Source organism: Cebus imitator, unplaced genomic scaffold (genome assembly GCF_001604975.1).
Source record: "Cebus imitator isolate Cc_AM_T3 unplaced genomic scaffold, Cebus_imitator-1.0 Scaffold132, whole genome shotgun sequence".
NCBI classification, from domain to species: Eukaryota; Metazoa; Chordata; class Mammalia; order Primates; family Cebidae; genus Cebus; species Cebus imitator.
Window position 1 is genome coordinate 4,357,016 of NW_016107447.1, and position 23,190 is coordinate 4,380,205.

General features: G+C 52.4%; 1 protein-coding gene across 1 annotated transcript in view; it reads right to left on the reverse strand.

Annotated features, from left to right (window-relative positions):
- Window positions 1–23,190, reverse strand: part of PREX1 (phosphatidylinositol-3,4,5-trisphosphate dependent Rac exchange factor 1) — a 205,015-nt gene that overhangs the window by 33,105 nt on the left and 148,720 nt on the right. The window contains exons 12-18 of the mRNA XM_017541375.2: window positions 22,421–22,524; window positions 22,130–22,179; window positions 18,532–18,607; window positions 8,544–8,616; window positions 3,618–3,760; window positions 1,762–1,854; window positions 659–807 (exon numbers count right to left, since the gene is read on the reverse strand). Coding sequence (XP_017396864.1) covers window positions 659–807; window positions 1,762–1,854; window positions 3,618–3,760; window positions 8,544–8,616; window positions 18,532–18,607; window positions 22,130–22,179; window positions 22,421–22,524 — 688 coding nt within the window. The remainder of the gene's footprint in view (window positions 1–658; window positions 808–1,761; window positions 1,855–3,617; window positions 3,761–8,543; window positions 8,617–18,531; window positions 18,608–22,129; window positions 22,180–22,420; window positions 22,525–23,190) is intronic.

The window sequence follows — 23,190 nt, forward strand, 5'->3', positions numbered from 1 at the left end:
CCAGCCCTCCCTCTCTCTCACCCCCCAGCCCTCCCTCTCACTCACCCCCCAGCCCTCCCTCTCACTCACCCCCCAGCCCTCCCTCTCTCTCACTGCTCCAGCCCCATCAGCTTCCTTCTGCTCCTCCAAAGCACCAGACAAGGTCCACCTCAGGGCCTCTGCCCTGGCTGTTTCCCCTGCCTGGAGCCCTCTTCTTCCAGAAATCCCCTCGACTCCCCCCTCATCTGCTTCAGGTCCTCCCCCAACTTGCAGTGCTGCCTCCCTGGTGGCCATCCCTCTGCATACTCCAGGTCCTTTCTCAGGTTTATAGAAACTTACCTGCGGCAAGCTCGCTAGCATGGTCTCAGCGTGTGCCTTACTTCTCTATCTGCGTATCGTCTGTCTCCTGCTCCCTCCCCCAACTAGATCTGAGATCTATGAATGGCAGGAACCACATGCGTCCCCACATGGCTGGACCCCCGGGACCCCAAGTGCCACCTGACACAGAATGGCTCTCCATAAACATCCACCGAATGAATGAAGGTCCGGCTTGTGTTGTGTGCCTCCAGCAAGGGGTCGCAGCCATGGGGGACCAGGACAGTTCATCCCACCTCAGCCCTGGGCCACCACTCAGTCTGAGAGGCAGGGCTGCTGGACACCCTACTCCGGAGACACTCACTCTTTGGCCTTGGTGGCCACCAGGAGGCGCAGAGGGCGGCGGGAGCAGAAGGACTGGTTGAGGATGGACTCCACCTCCGAAAAGGGGCGCAGGAACACCAGGTCCTCATTGATGGAGTAGATCTTCCTCCCAACCTGCAGGCCGGCCATCTGGGTGGGGCAGCGGAGGACAGACACGCACACCGGTTACTAAGCTCCTTCCCTCCTCACCAAGGAACCTCAAATGTGTTCGGCAGAAGGTGCTCGCCCAAGGCATCTGGCAGGCCTCGGTGAGCCCACCAGGGTGACTGCGTTGTGTCTGTGGTTAGCGGTTAAGGGGCACAAGGGACCCGGTTCTGCCTTAGGAGCCACAAAGCGAAGCTCACGGGAAGGCGGCTGGGAAATATGCTCCTCCTGGGAGAAACTCTGCTGGGGCCTGACCCTGTGGTGCAGGAACACGAGGGTCACACTGGGGCAGCCGCCTTGTGTCTGTGAGGGCCTGGCCAAGAAAGACAAAGAAACGCTGACCTGAACCAAGACTGACAACTGTCTCCTTGCAACTGCTCACATCCCTGGCAAGGTCAGCCCAGCCACTCTGGCCACGGGCATGTGGCTACTTGTAGCCCAAGGCATTCCTAATTCCCACAGGGGCAAGCCTGCTGTGCCAGCACAGCAGGTGCATCTACCCCACCCACCTCTACAAGCCCCAGGAGAAGCTGGAAGGCCCGGAGCTAAATCCTCGGCCAGCTACGCCCTCACCCTCCTAACCTATCCCCCTCTAGGCTTTGGGTTGAAGGGCAATGATCTTAGCTTATTCAAGCCACTGTGACTTGGTGCAGAAAACTGAGAAACCTACTTTTTTCTGTACCTCCCCACAGCGTCCAGCAGAGGGCAGCGGTGGAACATACCAGAAGCACAGCCCCGGACCTATGTGCTTACTCCCAGCACCCCCAGCCACTGTGGACAGTGGGTCCTGGACTCAGTTTCTCCACGTGGGCCACGAGAGAAGAGGAGCCAGCGGTCATTCCAGAATCTCCCGGGCTTGGCTGCCTCAAGGAGTGTGGAGAGAGATGCCCCACTCTGCCACCTGCTCACGGCCCCTGCCAGCTCCCCTGAGGGCCTCACCTCGGCCAGGGAGCCCCTCTGGACGGACTTCACCACCACGGCCTTATTCTTCTCCTCAATGTCGAAGCCGTAGTCCTCCTCCTGGGGCAGGATCTGAGGGCCCAGGGCAGAAGGAACCCAGTCAGGGAGCGAGGCGGGTCCACCATGGCCCCCAGAGGACCATGACTTTGTCCCAGGTCTAGCAGGGAGGCGGCCAGATCCAGGCTGGCAAGGCACAGCAAAATGCAAACAGCGCCTGGCCCAGAACCGGTGCTCAATCTGTGCCTGCCTGCCACTGGCTGAATGAATCCCACGGATCCAAAGGTGTCCAGCCACCAAGAACGTGGAGTCGGGGAGTTTAGGGAAGAGTAGTCCTGCACCAGGGTGGGACGGCAGGATGCTGGAAACAGGTCTGGAAGTTCGGCAGTGGTGGGGATACAGGGAAAGGCACTCATTCAGTCAACAGGCATTGACGGAGATGCTGCCCATCACACAGCCAGGCAGTTCTCATGGGTGCCGGAGACACCATCTTAAACAAGACAGACCAGCCCAGCCCTGCTGAGTGGGGGAGGCAGACTAGAAACAAATAAACAAAGAAATGTAGGATGTGATGCAGGGCGTGTACCTAATTGGAATTAAAGCACTTAAGGGGACAGGGCATGGCAAGGCGTCAGAGGAGGTGCTATCAGAGAGAGCTGAGACCTGAGTGAACCGAAAAACAAAACTTCATAAAGCATGGAGGAACGTGCTCCAGGCAGCAGGCACAGCACATGCAAAGGTCCTGAGGGAGGCCCCAAGGCACTAGAGGGTAAGAAAAGAGATCGGAGGTCAGGCGAAGTGGCTCCCAGTTGTAATGCCAGTACTTTGGGAGGCTGGGGTGGCAGGATCATTTGACCCCAGGAGTTCAAGACCAGCCTGGGCAACATAGCAAAACTCTGCCTATATAAAAAATACAAAAATTAGCCAGGTGTGGTGGCACACGCCTGTGGTCCCAGCTACTGGGGAGGCTAACGTGGGAGAATCACTTGAGCCCAGGGAGGTTGAGGCAGCAGAAAGCCATGATTGTAACACTGAGCTCTAGCCTGGGCGCATGAGACCCTGCCAAAAAGAGAGAAAAGGGGTGGGGAGGGGAGGGGAGGGGAGGGGAAAGAAAGAGAGAGAGAAAGGAGAAGAGAGGGAGAAAGGGGGGAAGGGAGAGAGAAGGGATGGGAAAGCAAAGGGTAAGGGAAGGGGAAAGGAAGGGGAAGGGAAAGAGATGACAGCAGGGTGGCTGGGTGGAATGAGGAAGAGAACATAGGAGATGAAGCTGGAGAGGCTGGAAGAGTCTTGCAGGCCATAGTGAGAGTTTGAATTTTATCCTAAGTATGACGGGGAGCACTGGAGGACTTTACAGTGAGAGGAACGAAATCAGAGGGAACAGTAGTCCCCACAGTACTATGGGAGAGAAGTTAATGGAGCTGTCTTCATATGAGTCAGGCTTCAGCTCCAACCCTGGCAGTGGCCAGAGAACTAACCTCCCTGAGCCTCTGTCTTGACTGCCTGCCGAGGGCCATGCATTAAGATGGGGGTTGCTATGGGGTATGCGGGATGAGTCACTTCAGGAGGCCAACCACTCTATACAGTGTACTAGGAGGGGACAGGAGAAGCAAGGGGATAGGAAGGGAGGTCTGTAAGCCCAATCTCTTTTGTTAGGAGGGTAGTCTCAGCCAGTGATGCAGCCTAGCCTCTTGACAGAGTTGCCCGACCACCTAGAATCCCCCATATTCTGGTACTCCAAGCTGAGCCCCCTTCTCTGGCCATAGCTGGAAGGTCGTCCAGCTCCCAGGCCTGCAGGGGGCTCTGGAAAGGAAGGGGCAGCAGCTCAGCTGTGGTCCTACCAGCAGGCGCTTGGCCAGAATGTTCTCCACCAGCTTGAAGTCATTGCGAAGTTGTTTGTTCTTGCTGCTGGTCCCCTCCATCTCCTCATCAGCGTGGAAGCGGAAGTACTGGGACTCATCCCTGAACTCAGTCTTCTCCAGCACTGCAAATCCACAGACATGCACTCAGTGGTCAGATTCACATGGGAAAGTTTTAGCCATGTTTGCCAACTGGCAGGCACAGGCTGGAACTAGGCCACAGACACGTTTGATTTGGCAAACACAATTCTATTAAAATGGAATCATATGCCAACACTAACATATTAGGATATTTCACAAAGAGATCTGGCTTTCTGACTTCTCTTGAAAAGTCAGAATTAGCCTCATCTGCTATAGAAAGATATTAATATATTACAAAACCATAGTAAAAACCACAGTGTGGAACTGCAGCAGAAACAGATCAATAACCAGTAGAAGGGAACAGAAATTACATAAGAGGACTAAGTGTTTGTGGGAACTTAGTCTATTATGATGATACATGATCACAGAGTGTTCTATAGACAGTGCATGGAAAACTGACTTGCTGGTGGGGCAGGGGAAATTGAATCCCTACCTCACACCATATACAACAATTAAACTCATAATGGATTAAAAGATCTACATATGAACAGTAAAGCTAAAGCTAACAAAACTAAATATAGGAGGACATCTTTGTCCTAGAGTAGAAAAGGAGTCTGTGTATAAGACCCTCTTGTACTAGACTAAAATTAAGGACTTGCATTCAATAACAACTCCATAGGTAGACAGCAGATGTGAAGATAACTATAGTGTCCAAAACCAAGAGGAATAAATATCTAGAATATAAAAAAACCTCTAACAAATCAACCAGAAAAAGCTGAGAAACTCACAGATAAATGAGGAAAGGATACAAACAGTTAACTAACATAAGCAAACTCAAAATGAGCAGCAATTTGTGAAAAGGCATTTAAACCTCTTTAGTAATCAGAAAGAAATGATGCTGAGACACTTTAGACCAAAAGTTGGCAAACTCAGTCCCCACAGGCCAAATCTGCTCCACTACCTGTTCTTATGAATAAAGTTTTATTGGCACATAGCTATAGCCATTTGTATTTGTATTTGTGTTTATATTATCCATGGCTTCTTTTGAGCCACAAGGACAAAGTTGAATACTGTGACATAAGCTATATGGCCCACAAAGCCTAAATTATTACTAAGTGGCCCTTTACATAAAAAATATACTGACTCCTTTCTAGAACAAGCTAGGGAAATGAATCAAAATAACCAATAACAACCAATTGGTGATCTGATCCCTGTAATTTACAACTTAACTAGGCACCTCCCAGTGTGTCAGGCATACTGGGAGGCATGCTAAGTTCATCCACTCCTTGGACAAGAAAGGAACTGCTGTGTCCCTTTCACTGGCGGGGAGACTAAGACTCAGAGCCCTAGGTCACAGAACCAGCAGGCAACAGAAGGACCCTCATCGTGGCTCCTTCCTCTCCTCCTCCTCCTCCTCCTCCTCCTCCTCCTCTCCCCACAGTGCCCAGCCAGGCCTGGTAGACGAGGCAGGGCTGAGTGTAAACAGTGCACAAAGGGGGCAATCAAGGCTCAGGGAGGTAATGGCAGCTGTCGGAGGCCAGGGGGTGCCTGAAACAAGGGAAACCAGCTGCCTCAGCCATGAGACCTCCCCCTTGTCCCTGAAGACAGAGGCTTTTTCTGGATTTGGTGACTCAGTGGAAAGCAGCCAGGGCCGTTTCTTTCTTTCTCTTCAGTTTTCCGGGACATTTCACCGGGAGTTCTACCTGTTTGCGAGCCCATTTCTCAAGCCACCCCGTTACCTTTTTGGAGAAAACAGACACACAAATTGCCACTTTCACCAGAGCCAGGGGAGCCAGGCCCCAGGGGGCCGCTGGCTTCCATGCCACTATAAACATTAAGTTAGAAAAATCCGGGAATGGGAGGAAGAATTGCAATGCTGCATATTGGCCAAAACATTTGTGGAAAACAGCATGGAATTCCTCAGGTCCATGAGCCCAGCCAAGTGAGCTACCGACCTCAATACCTTTCCCGGCTGCTGGTACGGCTTTATAGGATACTCTCAGATCTGGGTTCATATCCCTGCTCAGCCCATTCCTGTGTTCATGTTCTTTAACCTCTCCGAACCTCAGTTTCCTCGTCTACAAGAATAACAGGACCCATGTGCTGGGGTGGCTGTGGGGATTCAACAGCAAGCCTCAGTTTCCCCAAATGTGCCTAAAGCAAGAGGGCCAGACCCCAGGCCAGTCCTCAGGTGGAAATACTCCAGGGTCTGTGGGCTCAGTTCAGGCCCAGTTGGAGGTGCCTCGAAAGGTGCCACACAGGCCATTCCCTGTGGCCCATTCTGCACCGCACCCTGTATTTTGCTGCAGCCACAACCCTGGAATTGGCCCTTTCCTATTTTAGCCTATTTTTGAGTTTGCGGCAGGGAACAGTGGAGCAGGGTCACGCCCTGCAATCTCTCTCCCCCAGAGGCCCTAAGGACGTCAGGATCGGCCGGGAGTCACCGCCCAGCGGAAAGTCCACAGCCAGCAGCCTTCCCGGAATAGCAGCTGGGGAGGACCCCTAATTACCCTCACCCACAAACGAGAGGTTATGTCCAGCTGATTGGTGGGAGGCTTGGGCTATCAGAGGGCCCCGAGGGGAACAGGGCAGCTTCTGGGAATGAAGGACTTTGGTGAGATGAGGTGGATGGGTGAAAATGCCCTCGGCCGCCCACGCTGGCCCTGATCTGCCCACCTCAGCTGGGGAAACCAGAAGCTAAACAGTGAGTCCTATTCCCACAAAACGCTGGGCATGCTGAGCGCAGATGAGGAGACAGCAAGGCCTCCGATGGAAAACTGGGCAAACTGAGACCCAGAGAGGCACATGGGCCTATTGAGAGTCAGCTGAGCTGGGGACCTGCTGGCCACAAGGCAGGGGATAGACCCAAAGGCCTCTCAGCTCTCTAGCACGTGGCTCAATCTGCCAAGGGAACAGCAAATCCAGCAGGCAGACCAGGGCTCAAAAAACTATGGCCAGCCAGGCATGGTGGTGCACCCCTGTGATCCCAGTTACTCAGAAGACTGAGGGAGGAGAATAACTTAAACCTGGGAGGCAGAGGTTGCAGTGAGCCAAGATCACACCACTGCACTCCAGCCTGGGCGACAAGAACAAGACTTCCTCTCAAAAACAAAAAAAACTACGGCCCACCAGCTGCTTTTTCTAAATAAAGTTTTACTGGTACACAGCCACACCCATTTGTTTACATACTGTCTGGAGCTGCTTTTGTGCTACAAAGGTAGAGTTAGAATTAAGCAGTTGTGACAGAGACTATGTGGCCCTCAAAGCCTGAAATATTCACTGTCTGGCCCTTTACAGAGAAAGTTTGCAGATCTCCCAGAGAGAACAAAAAAAGCCAACACCAGAAAGGGGAAACAGCCAAAAGGCCTTCCCATGGCTCAAGGTTTTCTGAATCTGACCACTTCTCACCCCTCTGCAACCACCACCAGATCCCAGCCACATCCTCCTTCCTCTGGACTACCATGATCACCTCCTCACTGGCATCCCTGTTGCCTTCCTCTGCACACACCACACGCACGCGCAGGCACACACATACAAGTACACGTGCACACACACACAACACACATGGGACTACGTGTCCTGGTCGTCACTGTGCTCCCAGAGTCTAGCACGGTGCCTGGAACACCAAACATACCACATGTGATGTCAGAATGAGCAGAAAGAAAGGAGGGGTGGGATCCGCCTAACACAGAGAGAACAGTCCCTTTAAAAACAAGAAAATCCAAGCTAGGAGCAGAGTGATGATGGAGCAGAGCTATCTTAGATGGGGCTGTGGGGAGGCCCTCACTGGGCAGGGGTGGACTGAGCAAAAATGCTGAGTCACGTGCAGGGATGAGGCAGGCAGCGCACCCTGGCAAGGGAAACTGCAAGTGCAAAGGCCCTGAGGAATGTTCTGGAAACAGGGAAATGGCACCTTGGCAGGGATTAAGAAAGGATAGGAGACTCAGGGCTCCCCTAGGGCCCTCAAGGGGAGAGGCCACATAGCAGAGTAGTGGAGTGTGTAACCTGTAAAGCCAGACGACCTGGGTTCTAATCCCAGCTCCAGACGGCCTGGGTTCTAATCCCAGCTCCAGATGGCCCGGTTCTAACTTCGGCTTCTACTTGCCAGGTAACGTTGAGCAAGTTTCTTAACTATCTCAGCTTGTGTTAATCCCCACATCAAAGGGCGGCTGTGAGTATTAAACTAATAAATACGTGGGAAATGTCTAGAAAGAGCCCAGGCACACAGAACACTAACTTATGTTGTAATTTAAACTGGTGTCCATGGAGCCAATGGGTCCTCCTTCTTGCCACCTTCTTGCCTCAGGAACATCTCAGAACCCACCCCCCTTTGTGTGTTTCCAGCCTCGAGGGCACCTTGCAGTCTAAAGTGACTGCTTTAAAGTCTAAAGTGAATACCTACCTCTCCCAGTGGAAAGAAAAGGCACTGATCTGAGGGAGGAGGCCAGGAAAAAGAGGCAGACATCCCAGGAAGGGCTTCCTGCCTCACATTCACAACCCACCTGCCCACTGCCCCAGAGGACACAGCTCCTCCCTCCCCACCAAGGCCTTCAGGCAAGGCCTGCCTCACCTGGCCCCATGGAAACCCATGGATTGGACTTCAAATCTAGCCCATGTCCTGCCAGCCATGTTGGTCCCCAGTGGACACCAGAAATGATGTCTCCATCGGTACAGGACAGGAAGGGGAAGGAGGTGGGATTCGTGGCCACCCCAAACCCCCCAGGGGTCCACAGAGCCACAGACCTGGCTTCAGTCCTCCCACACTCCCCTAAACATGAGCTCCACGGAGCAAGGCCCCAGGGGCAGGGCTGCAGGTGGGGCGGTTACCGTGGTGCATGAAGCCGTTGTTACAGAGACCCACGCCGAGCGCCACTGCCTCCTCCCGAGTCTGGCAGTCTCCCTGGAATGGAATAAGCAAGGGAGGGTGTCAGGTGGCAGCAACTGAGAGGTGGTACATGGCCGGCGAGAAGCCCACAACCATCTGAGAAGGTAAGCTCCACGAGGGCCAGGCGTTGTCTGTTCATTTACCGCAGTAACCCCAAAACGGGTTTGTGATTATTATTTATAAACTCCAAACAAGACTATTTTACTGCACTGTGATCAATGCCACAAAGAAAAAATGGAGGTTTTAAGTGGCAGACAATGTTGGTTACCTAGCAACACCCCCCTCCCATTCCTCCCTAGTCAAGAAGCCCTCGTCCATCTCCAGCCTCCTTGCAGCTACAGGTGGCCAATGAGCGACAAGCAGAAATCACTGGTGGGACACTCTGGCAAAAGCCCCTGGCCCTTTCTCTTCCTCCTGCCTGGAACAAAGATGTGATGGCTGGAACTCTTGCAGTCACTTTAGATGACAAGGTGCCCTAGATGCTGGAAACACACTAAGGCAGGCAGAACAGAAGGACACAGACAGTGTGGTCCCCAAAGGCATCAGGAGATCACTCTGGCAGCTCCGAACCACCTACTTCTGGACTTCTCTCATGCCACAGAAACACAAACCCTGATTTGGCTCAGCCTCCATGATTGTCTCTAATACTAGAAATCAAGTGCAATTGCTAACTGACCAAGCACCAGTTAATAAGACATCTGGGGAAGCCTACCAGGGACTTCTGAAAAACACCTTCCCTCTCAGTAGGAGGGAAAAGCAGCACCACCACCGCCTGCCTGGGATAAAGTCACGTGAGGCAGCGATGGTGGGAGCTGCAGGGGGTCCCTGATAAGCAGATAGCTGACACCACTGAGGTGCTGAGGCTGGCAGCGTGAAGGATGGAAGGTTCTTGTGTCTGCTCCTGAGCCCACACACCCGCCCTGGGACCACCTTGCCCCACGCTTCTTGATACGTGGCTTCTGTCTAAGCCACTGTTCAGTTGGGTTTGTTATCCTGGCACTGGAAATATTCCAAACTGATACAATTTGAACGAAGGGGACCTGGTTCATCTCAGGGCTTCCCCAGGGAAGTGACATCCAACCCGAAACATGAAGAATGAACAGGCACGGCCCGTGTGCTGGGCCCTGCGCGTCTGGCCTTTGGGACCCACTCTCCCAGGTGGCATGTCATCGTGGTGGGGCAGTCAGTCAAGGTTTGCTGCCCTCCTAGGTCAGGTTGAGGCCAACGGGATGTTCCCTGCCCCAGGAACATGACACATGAGTGGAGGACCCCAAGGACAGGGAACGGGAGTGCTGACTGTGCCCAGAACAGAACCCCCTCGTGCCAGCCTCTCAGCGTTTCCTGGTGCCAGTTCTTTCTAAGGCCTCCTAGGCCCTCCCTGACTTTGTGACTGCCCCACCTCCCTTTGATGAGTCATCTTTTTCATTCTCCCTTCAATTAGCCAGGGACTGTTTTCTGTTGCTTGCAACCCAAATAATCTCAACAGATGCAGGCCGAGTGTGCGGCCGTGTATGTGCTCGTGCACGTGCATATGCAGGTGGGAGGGGCTGTCAAGCAGAGGAAACAGCAGGGGCAAAGGTCTGGAGATGGGTAGAAGCTTGGAGCGCACAGGAACCAGGAGGCGGCGCGGCCGGCCCATGGAGGACAAGCTGAGTGAGGCCGTGGGAGCCAGGAGCCGGAGCTGCTGTGTCCCGCTCAATCCTAAATGCTGGGAAGGGGGCTGGCCTAGAGTCCGAGCTCAATAGCTGTCTGCCGACTGGATAAAGGAGCGGCCAGCAGGGGCCAGGTCATGTAGGAGCTCGCACCCAGGTCAATGAGCTTGAACTCCAAAGACAGCTACAGGCACCACCTCCTCTCACTCAAACGCCTCCCAGAATGAGGAGTCCTGAGAGGCCCCGCCTGTCCCCTCCCGGTGGAGAAGATTTGCCAACCAGAGGAGACTGGGCTGTTATTCAAAGGCAGCAGGACTCGGCCCTGGGGGAAGGCCCGGGGCACAGCCTCTGGCCTCGGCATTGCACCACACTGCCTGCCCTGGCTGACTCCATAAAGACACATTTCTCCCACGGGACCCCAAGCTAGTGGCTGGAGGGCCTGCGGGCTTGGAACCCTGCCAGGGGAGGCGGCTATGAGAGGCCATATCCAGACCAGCCTCCCCCCAGCTGCGAGGGGCCGGCAGGGGAGGCCAGCAGGGCCTGGTGGCGGCAGGCCCAGCTCTGCAGATGGGGGCCTGCAGGCAGCTGGAGCCAGCTGGCCTTCTGAGGCTCACAGTCCCAGCTTCCTCACAGGGTCCTAGAGCTCCTATAGCTAGGCCAGCAGGGACTCTCAGGTCACAAGTGACACAGGAAGGCCCCGATGTGCCACCTGTACAGGAAGCCCACCTCCCTCCAGCCCTCTCAGAAGGATGCAATTTCTCCCCTCCCAGAGGAAGCTGCCACACACGAAACCCCTGCAACCTCCCCTCAATGCTTCCCTGCCTTGAACCCCCCACATGCCCCAGGCGCCCTCCACACACCTCAAGGCACCTGCACCCACCCTTTCCTGCACACCTGGAATGCCCTGCCCCGGCTTCGCAGCTCTCCGGGCCGTGCTACCTTCTCAGAGTGTCCCATCCTTAACTACCCAAAAGTAGCCCCCAAACCTTCCTCCACTCATCCTCTCACCGGTCACACGCACTCAGTATAATACCCTGCGAGGTGTCTGTGCCACCCTGTCCCAGTCTGAAATTAACTCAGCCATGTATACATTTTGCTTAAGGTCTGTTACCCAACGAGTGTAAGCTCCGTGCGGACAGGAATGCTGTCTGCCATGCTCACCTCATCATCCCACATCAAAACTCAATGTCTAGCCTTGATGGGGCACAGAAAGTGGAAGGAAGGGAAGAAAAGGGATGTGATGGGAGAGGAGAGGAGGGACAGAAACAAGGGAGAAGAGAGGACCTAGTCTGGAAACTGATTCTGAACTCCCCTCCCTAAGTCTCGGTCTCTGTCTCTCTAAGGTGGTGGGAAAAGCATCGTGTCCCTACCCCACCAAGTTCTCGTGAGGACTGAATGAGACATTCTGTGCAAGACCTCGGCCCAAAGCCTGACACACAGGGAGCATTTGATAAATATCAGCTGTTCCTGCTTAGTTTTACACTGGAGAGAATCACCGAGGAATGCAGATGGAGGAGGCAAAGCGGGGCGGAGAGACGGGGTCACAGGGGGAGATGTGTGATTTATACAGGACCCCAGACGGCCTCTTTACCCGTGAATTCCAAAACCCCATCAAGATGCCCAAGGAGGCCTCTCACCAACCTACCATGTACGAGGGGCTGCGGGATTTTACTCAAGACTGTACAGTCAACCTGGAGACAATCGCTCTTATTAACCCCACTCTACAGAGGAGGAAACAGAGGCACAGACAGACTTGGCAGTTGCTCAAACTTACACAGTAACAATGGAGGCCACTCAGAGTTGGAAACCCCGCCACCATGCCACAGAGTGGGGGACTGAGGCTGAGAGGGGAGGTTAGCTACCAAGGATTGCAGCCAAGTTTCCTGTTCCAGTTTCTCCTGCATCTCTTCTCCCAGTACCTTAAGCTGTCAGCCTGACCCCCACCTCCCCCACCCCGACTCCTCTCTGCCCCTGCCCCTGCTGAGAACCCTGCTGCCATAAGTACCTGCCATCTGCCTGGGAGTCCACATGGCGGACATTCCGGGCGCATTCCTGCAGATCTGTACCCATCCCACACCTGGGTCCTTGGCCTGGCCTCTGCTCTCTCCCGCTCAGCCTGCTGATCCCCTGCCCTCCATGTGACAGTCACAGCCTGGGGTGTCCTGGAGCCCAAGTGACACAGACTCAGAAACCACCAAGTGGAGAGGTAAAGACAGCAAACTCCAGACAGGGATGACCTTGGGCAATCCCTTAGCCTCTCTGAGCTTCCTTTCCTCATCCATGTTTTTCTTTCATTCTCAGATATGCCCTTGATTCTCCTAGGCCTCTGACGCCCCTGAGGGGTGGTCTCTGCTCAGACTCAATCAGCGATCATTAATACAGATCTGTTATGACTGTTACTGACTACGAAGGCATCAGGACAACCCCTGCCCCCCCCACACACACACGATCCCGACAGCTGTGTGCCCTGGGGCAAGTTACATAACCCAAGCCTCAGTTTCCTTATCAGTAAAATGGAAACAACTACACTTGTCTCAAATTGTTCTGAGGATTAAATGCACCAAAGGCTGATAGAGAGTGCAAGTTATCTCTCCAAGGGCCAATGCCCCTCATCCTCAGAGTTTAAAGAACGCTGGTTGCCAGAGTAGTACCTAGCAAGCCCCCTCCCGAAGTCACAAAAAATGAATCCCAAGGAATTCTAAGCCACTATCAGCAATCCCAGTTCTCTCCCAAGGGGCTGGTTTAGGGGCATATGTCCCAAGGGGCTGGTTTAGGGGCATATGTCAGACTCATCCGGCCAATGAGACCTAAGGAAAAGACCACGCAGGGGAAGGGAGGACTGTGGGAAGTTTCCTCCCTAATACTCAGATGAAAAAGTGTTCTCCAACAGGACAACCTTTGGCCATAGTTCTGTGCAGATGTGATGTCTGGAGCCATGGCTGCCACATTGTGACTGTGAGGTAACTAGAGAGAAGATATGAGGATAGCAGAACAGAAAGGCAGAAGATGCCTGGCCACAGACAGCACTGTTGAGCTCTAGGACCAAAAACTCCACACAATGAATTATGTGAGAGAAGACCATCTTATTAGTAAGTTAGGTTTCCCGTTATGTCCAGCCAAATGCATGTGGAACTGATTCAGCAAGGATTCAATCAACATTTTATTTTAAGGGGTAGAATAACCTAGAGTTAGAAATGAAGATGGGTCCAAAGCAAAAATACCCTCCTGTCCTACACAATTATGTGTTCCTCCCACTTTCCTGCTAAGATAGAAGGTGGGGGCGACTCCTGAAATCAAGACTAGCTGTAACCACACCTCGAGGTCACATCCTTGTCATAGACCTCTCCCGCACAGAGAGACCCACGCAGGCACACACGCCCTCCTCCCCTTTCCCTGACCCAAGCCGAAGGCCAGCTGCCTTTCCAACCATCTCCTGGAAGTCATCCTCCTGCATCGGCTCAGTTACCCAGCCTGTGTCCCACGCCAGCCCAAGCCACAGATAGGCTGCTGAAGTGGACGGACATGTTGCATGGTGGGTTAGAGCCCTTGCGCCACATCCCCCCTGCCTCCACTTGCAACAAGATGTGGGTCCTGGGTGGGGGCTCAGGACAGAGTGACACTGATCCAAGGGCCCTGTGGCCAAGCCCACAACTCCTCAGCCAGCACTGACCATGAGAAAGAACTCCCACCATGCCCAGCACCAGCCGCCAACATTGGAAGAAGCTTTTGCTGGTTCCTCCTCCTCCGGTGTCTAAGCTGGAGTGCCCCAGGGTGAAGGCCTGAGCCTCCTGCTCACCGGCCTCTTTCACAGCCTCCCAGCTCAGTCAACGGCAGCTCGAGCCACAGGCTTTGGAGTCCTCCTCCACTCCTTTCTGTCTCTCACCTCCAAAGCCCTACTCATCCATGAGCAACCGGTGTTAGGTCTGCCCTCAAAATATCCAGAATCTGACCACCTCTCCCACCACCCCTATCACCCTGTGCTCAGGCAGCACCCTCCCCTGCCTGGACTTCTAGCGTTGCCTCCTCCTGCCCTCCCTGCTGCCAGCCTCCACATAGAGCCAGGGGTCTGTCAACTGAGGCCACTCCGACCACTCCTGTGCTCAGAGTCCTGGAGGGGCCCGGGCCCTTCCAGGGGCGGACACAGCCTGGCATGGTCTGCCCACATGGCTTCATCACTCCTCTCCCCTCACTCACTCCACCCAGCCGCCCTGGCCCCCTCTCTGCTCCCCAAACACACCTGGCTCACCTGCCTCAGAGCCTCTGAGCTGCTGCTCCCCAGATGTGGCCCGGGCTTGCTCCCCACCTCCCTTAGCCCTGCTCAAGTGTCCCTGCCCAGTAGGGCCATCCCTGACATCCGTGTAAACTGCACCACCCGACCCATGTGAGGAGGAGATCCCCGGTCCCCGCTCCCACACCGTCCCTCCACCACATTGCACCAAGCACCAGCAGACCTGTGACACACTTCACTTTCTCTTCTTATTTAGTAAGTGTCTCTCCTATCCACACCACAACATAAGATCTGGGAAAACAGGAGCTTTTGTCTGTCTCGTTCCCTGCTGTGTCTCTAGAACCAAAAACAACCCCTGATACACGGCAGGTGCTCAAAAATAATTTTTTTTTAAAAAAAAAGGCTAGCTAATGAGCTCTCTTGTCTAATTTCCCTACACTCTCTTCTAACCTGTCTCTAATGCTACCCAAAAGCTGAGAAGGAGCGGATTCTGCAGTGGGGGCTCCCTGAGTCCCGGGTGTGTGTGTAAAGCCCACCCTCTTCCCCGCCTGCCTGCTGGGAGGCCCCATGGCATCTCCCGTGCCCATGGATAAAGTCATTTTCCCCACACACTCTTGCCCTTCTCCCCGTCTCCACAAATGGTATTTCCATCTGCCTATTGCACCCAAATCCCAGGGCTCATCCTTGATTTCCAGCCACTCCCACGGCAGTGCAGCCCGTCCCTCCATCTCCAAATACCTCTCACACCCGCCAGCATCCTGCTGTCTCCACGAGCCAACCCGTGCTGATCCAGGCCTGGGATTCAACCCATGGACCAATGCCTTCCCCATGCTTTGGCACCAACAGGCAGCTCTGGGCACCCAAGGATCTTGGGAAACACGAAGCTTCAGAAAAGTCCACAGCAGTGAGAAGTGGGCAGCTCTGAGAGCCCTGAAGCTCAGGTTCTTCTGGGCTAACTGAAGCACCTAAACCACACAGGAAACTCCCACCATCTGTCTGCAGCACATTCAGAAGGTGGGACTCTGCAGATTACCAACCCCACCCCCCAACCTCCATTTGTTTCCTGGTGTTACTGGTCTGGTAGCCCCCAAATCCTTCCACAATTTCTTTAGTCTTCAATACTCCATGTCATCTTGGGCCACCTTGAATCTTTTGTAAAAGAGATGAAGAATCATAGTAATAGTTACGTTTATTGAGCAATTACTCTGTGCCAGGCACCATTCTAAGCACTTTACACAACTATCTCATCGAAACCTCAAAACAGTCTAAAGGGAAAGAGGTATTTGTTTTAGCTTCATTGTACAGGTGTGGAAACTGAGGCCTAGAGAGGTTGAGCAACTGGTTCAAGGTCGCTGGGCTAGGAAGTAGCAGGGCTAGGACCTGAACCCACATTCAGTCAATGGCAGCTCAAAAAGAAGGGTTTTTATAGCCTGGCTATAAAAGCATGTGCTCTGGGCTGACTCCACATGATTCTCAGGAGGGCTGGGGAGGGTGGTACAATGGTTAGCAGCTCTGTGCTTCACAGACATACAAATTGGAACTCAAATCCTAATAATTTGGGGCCAGGCATGGAGGCTCATGCCTGTAATCCCAGCACTTTGGGAGGCCGAGGCGGGCAGATCACAAGGTCAGGAGTTCAGGACCAGCCTGGTCAACATGGTGAAATCCTGTCTCTACTAAAAAAATACAAAAAATTAGCCAGGCAAGGTGGTGTGTAGCTGTTATTCCCCAACTACTCAGGAGGCTGAGGCAGGAGAATTGCTTGAACGCAAGAGGCAGAGATCACTATACTGCATGTCATCTTGGGCCACCTTGAATCTTTTGTGAAGATGAGGAGTACCACTGCTCTCCAGCCTGGCGAGACAGCAAGACCACCTCAAAAAAAAAAAAATCCAGATATTTCAAGACCTCCAGGACTTAGGGTCCCATATCAGAGCAAACATATTAAAATGCACCCATATTTCATATTTGACATACTCTTTGGGCTAGAAAACTTATTTTCAAGGATGTTTCTCAACTTTCTTTTGAAGTTATTTGGTGCTGAAAAACATTCACTTTAAAAATTGGCTGTGATTCATCGATCCATATCAGGAATTTGTGCAACATGAGAAAATCCAGTCAGCAAATTGTTTTCGAATGAAGTTTTTATGAATGTTTAATTTAACAATTAATGAGGCTAACATAAAGCTGCACCCTGTAGATGTTTAAACATTTATCCATTTTGATTTCACAGGTTTCTTCTCATCTTTGCTGTAGACTTTTCTGAGGCCTTGTATTTCCCAAGCTCCTTCAGTGCCCAGAGATGCCTGTTGGTGTCAAGATGAGCAGAAACACATCTGGGAGTCAATGTGTTCTTTTTACACACCACAAATGGACATTCTTGAGGACTCCCTGAGAAATTCACAGAACCGAGGCATAGTGAGTGAGTCCTAGCTTCGCCACTATGAAGCTGTGCACCCTTGGACCAAGCACTCACCATCTCTGGGCCCAGTTCCCCATCTGCAAGTAGGTTACAGGACCCGACAGGATAACGCACAATGCCTGCCAGGGCCTGGCCCAGAGTAAGCATCTGTGATCCTGAGCAATAAAGGAGAAGAGACAGGGAACAGGCCTGTACGCGACACCTAGATGGGGCAGACCCCTTTGGGATATTGCATCAAAACTGAGGCCCACATTCTCTAAGCTTCCGGTCAGCCCCTACCCTGGAACATTTTTTTTTTTTTGAGACGAAGTTTCGCTCTTGTTACCCAGGCTGGAGTGCAATGGCGCGATCTCGGCTCACCGCAACCTCCGTCTCCTGGGTTGTGGCAATTCTCCTGCCTCAGCCTCCTGAGTAGCTGGGATTACAGGCACATGCCACCATGCCCAGCTGATTTTTTGTATTTTTAGTAGAGACAGGGTTTCACCATGTTGACCAGGATGGTCTCGATCTCTTGACCTCGTGATCCACCCGCCTCGGCCTCCCAAAGTGCTGGGATTACAGGCGTGAGCCACCGCGCCCGGCTACCCTGGAACATTTTTGAAAGGAATAACTTGGCAAACTCCAAACAGAGGCTCCAGTTTGGTACCAGGATAAAACCAACTTGTCCTAGTTTCCCCAAGGCGATCCCATTTTTAAAACTGAAAGCCCCAAAGTGGAAGCAACCCCTGGGTCTACTGGTGGATGAATGGACAAACAGAATATGGTATAGCCATACTGCTACAGCGTGAATGCTTTCGTCCCCTCCAAAATTCATGTTGAAATGTCATCCCCAATGCAACACTATTGAGAGGTGTGGTCATCAGGAGACGACTGAGACAGAAGGGCATTAGGCATCCCTTGGGAATGGGTTTGATGCAGGGAGTCTGCCCTTCCCATCCCTCTCCCCACGGGAGGACACAGTGTTCCTCTCCTCCACAGGACGCAGCAGCAAGGCAGCATCTCAGAAGCAGAGAGCAGCCTCGGACAGATGCCAAACCTGCTGGCACCCTGATCTGGAGCTCCCAGCCTCCGGAACTGTGAGAAGTAAGTTTCTGTTCTCTATGAATTACCCAGTCTCAGGTATTTTCTTACAGCAGCACAAATGGACTAATGTACAAACAATGGGATATTATTCAGCCTTAAAAAGGAAGGAGATTCCGACACACGCTACGGCATGGAGGAGCCGTTAGTATAGGATGCCAAGTAAAATAAGCCAGGCACAAAAGGACAAATGCTGTACGATTCTACGGACAGCAGGTAACCAGAGTAGTCAAGTTCACGGAGACAGAAAGTAGAATGGTGGTCATCGGGACTGGAGGAGGGGAGTGGGGAGTTGATGAATGCGAGCAGAACTTCAGTGTGGGAAGATTAAAAGAGGTCCGTGGATGGACGGTGGCGATGGTTGCACAACATTATCAATGAATTGAATGCCAATCAACTATCCACTTAAAAATGATCAAGATGGTAAATTTTATGTTCTGTACAGTTTGCCACAATTAAAATAATAGAAATGTTTAAAACAAAACAAAAAGCCCCACACCGACGGACAAAGCAGAACACCGGTCATGCACCCCTGAGGAGGCCCTCACCTGAGCCAGCAGCCAGTCCACCAGCTTGCTCCCAGGAAGCACCGACTTGTAGGTCTTCAGGTGGTAATCACGGTCTCTGCGGAGAAGGTGAGCGCACAGTGAGCAGGGCAGGGCAGGGCAGGGAGGACGGAGAGGGCAGTGGTCCTGACTTCCCTGCTGGACGTGCCCAGGAGTCAAGGATCTCCAGGCTCTCTAGGCATTGGGCAAGGGTCCAAGTCTCAGCTCAGATTCCACACTTCATTTGCTGTGTGATGGAGGGCACGGCTGTTCTAAACCAGGCCTCCTTCCAGCTACAGAGTGGGGGGCAGGAAGCAGCAGCTCTAGGGCTCTGGAAACTTTGTCTCTAGCCCAGGAGATTGCTGGAGACATTTCTGGCTGTCATGACCTGGAGGGGCTGCAGCAGGGGTGCTGCTGGCATCCCGTATGTAGAGGCCGGGGATGCTGCTGAAGATCCCACAACGCCAGGGCAGCCCCCAACAGAGACTTATCCTGGCTAAGATGTCACCAGCACCGAGGCTCGGGAGCCACGCTAACGCTCATAGAGTGGCAGGGGAGACTCCCCATTCTTTCCTTTTTTTCTTTTGTTTTGTGATTGGCACTGATGTGTTTAAACCAAACTGACATGGGAAGCCCATGGAAGGGGCTCGTGGAGTCTACTAGGACTGGGCAGCACAGAGGCCTGTGGGTCTCATGGTTCTTTCCTGAGGTAACTGACCTGGCCTGTTACAGCATCTGAATCCCGGCTGAGCCTGGGTCCTGTGAGCTCTGCTAACCTTGCAGCGAAACTGCAACAACCTCTCAGCCTTTGAAGCTGACAAAGATGAGCTTCTGTGGCCGGTCCATGTCAAGGCTGATAAAGTCTAATTGGGGGATTTCTCTCAGGCTTTAGGACTCGGGGGCTGACAGGCCCCATGTGCAGTGGGTGGGGGTCTGCTGCCTTCCCCAGCAGCTTCCTTCCTTGGAGCTGGCGGAGGAGTCCCACCTGCCTTCTGGGGCTTGCACGGGAGCAGCAGCAGAGGAGCCCGGGAGGGCGGGGGCAGGATGGCAGAGGGAGTACAGTGTCAGACCCCCCAGTCCTAAAGCCTGATAGAAATCCCTCAACTAGACTTTATCAGCCTTGACATGGACTGGCCACAGAAGTGGTTCCCAGGGCCTGACCTCCCACAGGGCCAGGAAATGGTCTTTCCTCTCTACACTTCCCAGAGGTGATAAGAGCTATCAGGTCAGGGGGACAGAGAAATCTGCAGATGGGATAAGAATCAGACCACCTTCTCTCCCTTCATCCACAACTGTGAGCTGTATGATAAAAAGAATAACCAATCACTGGTGTTTATTATACAATGCCAGGAGCCATTCAAAGCACCTTCCATGAATTTAGTCCTCATGACAACGCAAGAGGCGTGAGCTATTCTTATGGCCATTTCACAGCTGCAGAAACAGAGGCAAAAGAAGTTAATCTTTCAACATTCACTGACAAGCCTTTACTGAGTGCCCTAGGCCTCTGCTCTCCAATACTTATCCATTTCAACATAAATTTAAATCAATTAGGACAGGCAAGGTGGCTAACACCTGTAATCCCAGCACTTTGGGAGGCTGAGGCAGGCAGATCATTTGAGGTCAGGAGTTTGCGACTAGCCTGGCCAACCTGGTGAAACCCCGTCTCTACTAACAATACAGAAATTAGCCAGGCGTGGTGGTGTACACTTATAATCCCAGCTATTCAGGAGGCTAAGGCAGGAGAATCACTTGAACCCAGGAGGCAGAGGTTGCAGTGAGCCGAGATTGTGCCACTGCACTCCAGCCTGGGCAACTAAGTGAGACTCCGTCTCCATCTCAAAAACATAAAAAATAAAAAATAAATTTCAATCAATTAATATTAAGCCAAATTAAAAATCACATTCCTCAGTCTCAAGTATCAGAAAGCCACACGTGACTGGTAGCTACAGTATCAACAACGCAGATATAGACCATTTCTATGAGTGCAAAAGTCCAACTGGGTAGCACTGCTCCAGGTGCAGCTCAGGGTCTGGGGACAAGGCAGAGAAGAGTTCCTCCCCTCGCCAGGTCTACAGTTCACTAGGGGAGAAAGACAGTGCACAGATCAACATACAAGAGGTCAAGCAGAGACAAGTTTTAAGAAGAAAACTAGGCTGGGCACAGTGGCTCAGGCCTATAATCTCAACACTTTGGGGGAAGATGAGACTGGAGGGTCACTTGAGCCCAGGAGCTCAAGATCAGCCTGGGCAACATGGCGAGACCCAGTCTCTATAAAACATAAAAAATGGCTGGACGCAGTGCCTCACACCTGTAATCTCAGCACTTTGGGAGGCCAAGGCAGGCGGATCACTTGAAGTCAGGAGTTCGAGACCAGCCTGGCCAACATGGAGAAACCCCATCTCTACTAAAAGTACAAAAATTAGCCAGGCATGGTAGCAGGCACCTGTAAACCCAGCCACTCAGGCAGCTGAGGTGTGAGAATTGCTTGAACCCGGGAGGCAGAGGTTGCTGTGAGCCAAGATCACTCCACTGCACTCCAACCTGGGGGATAAAGTGAGGCTCTGTCTCAAAAATAAAAATAAAAAAATAAAAAATTAGCCAGGCATGGTGGTGCACACTTGTATTCCCAACCACCTGGGAGGCTCAGGTGGGAGGACTGCCTGGGAGGTTGACGCTGCAGCAAGCTGTGACTGCATGATTGCACCACTGCACTCCAGCCTGGGTAGCAGAGAGAGACCCTGTCTCAAAAAAAAAAAAAAAAAAAAAAGACGACGATGACAACTAAAGTGAAGAAAGGGAGGTGATATGGTTTGACTGTGTCCCCACCCAAATCTCATCTTGAATTGTGGCTCTGATAATTCCCACATATTTTGGGAGGGACCCAGTGGGAAATAATTGAATCATGGGAGAAGTTTCCCGGATACTGTTCTCGTGGGAGTGAGATGGTTTTATAAGAGGAAACACCTCTCACTTGGCTCTCATTTTCGTTTTGCCTGCCATGTAAGACGTGCCTTTCACCTTTCTCCATGATTGAGAGACCTCCCCAGCCATGCGGAACTGTGAATCCATTTAACCTCTTTTTCTTTATAAATCACCCAGTCTTGGGGATGTCTTTATTGGGAGCACGAAAACAGAATAATACAGAAGACAGTACCAGGGAGGTGACACTTTATATAGGAGGGCAGGGAAGACCCCTGTGATATGGAGGCATTTAAAGGAAGTAAAAGAACGAATATGAAGGTATGCAGGGGAAAAACATTCTGAGCAGAGGGAACAGCAGGCACAAAGGCCCTGAGGTGGAGCCCATTATTATCCCCATTCCACAGAGGAAACAACTGAGGCACAGATGGTCAAGTAAGTCTGCCCAAGGTCACACAGCTGCTAACTAGGAAGCAGGTTCAAGCTCAGTCTGTCTGGCTCCAGAACTGACATCCCACATCACTGCACTGCAGTGCTTCCCACAACTTAACTCACTTAACCCTATAAGGTAGGTGCCATTGCGAGCCCCATTTAATGGAGAAGGAGACTGGGGGCTCAGAGAGCTGGCCACACAGCCAAGAAGAGGTAGAGGTGAAAGTGGAGCTTGGAAAGAGTAACTTACTTGATCACCGGGGTGTAGAGGCTGTGAAGACGGCAGTAAAGCCTCACACCCTGAAAGAAAAAAGGGGAGGAATTCTGGGATCAGGTCACATCTTTGATGAGCCTCCAAATCCAGGCTGATGGGAGAGATGGCTTCCAGGACAGGGCAGGGCAGGTTGATGGGGGCAGGGGTGAGGTGGGGGCAGTGGCAGAGGCAAACAGGCCAAGGGGCACAGGCCTGCTCTGTGGCAAACTCAGGGTGGAGGTAAACGAGGCCGGCTGAGTCAGGGTCACAGGTGCAGAGGGCCCCTACCTTGGACATGATGTCCTCCAGCTCACTTCGGGCCTTGTAGGTGCCATCGTCGTAGCGGAAACGATACATCACCTGCTCATTCTTGAACTGGTGCTTGTCGGAAACTGGAGAGACAAGAGGACCTGTGTGGCTGGGCACGGCCCCTCAGCCCCTCCTGGCCACGCCCACCAGTGTCAGCCTTCACTGCTTGCCAGGCTTTAGAGGTGGGTGCTAGGACTTCCCCATTTTGTACAGGAGGATACCCTATCCTCCTGCTACATGCAGGGCCCTACTGAGACTCGAAGCTTGGGATGGGGCATCTGCAGGGGTAAGGGATCCAGAAATGCCGCGATCCAGCTTGCACTGGGACCCCTCTGGCTCAGTACATCCTTGGATCTAGATCACCAATGGATGTGTGGGGACAAGCGTGCTGGGGCCTGAGACCACACTGCTGAGATTTACGGAGCCATCTCTATCCCACGAGTCATCCTTGACGTTTCAGATCCATTAGCAATGCCTATAAGGCCCTAACCTTCAAGATATCAATCATATCACCCAACATCTCCACTCAGATATCAATCAGTCATCTCAGATATCAATCACGTCACTCATATCAATCATCTCACTCAGACATCAATCATCTCACACAGATATCCATCATCTCACTCAGACATCAATCATCTCACTCAGATATCAATCAATCATCTCACTCAGATATCAATCAATCATCTCACTCAGATAACAATCATCTCACTCAGACATTAATCATCTCACTCAGATATCAATCATCT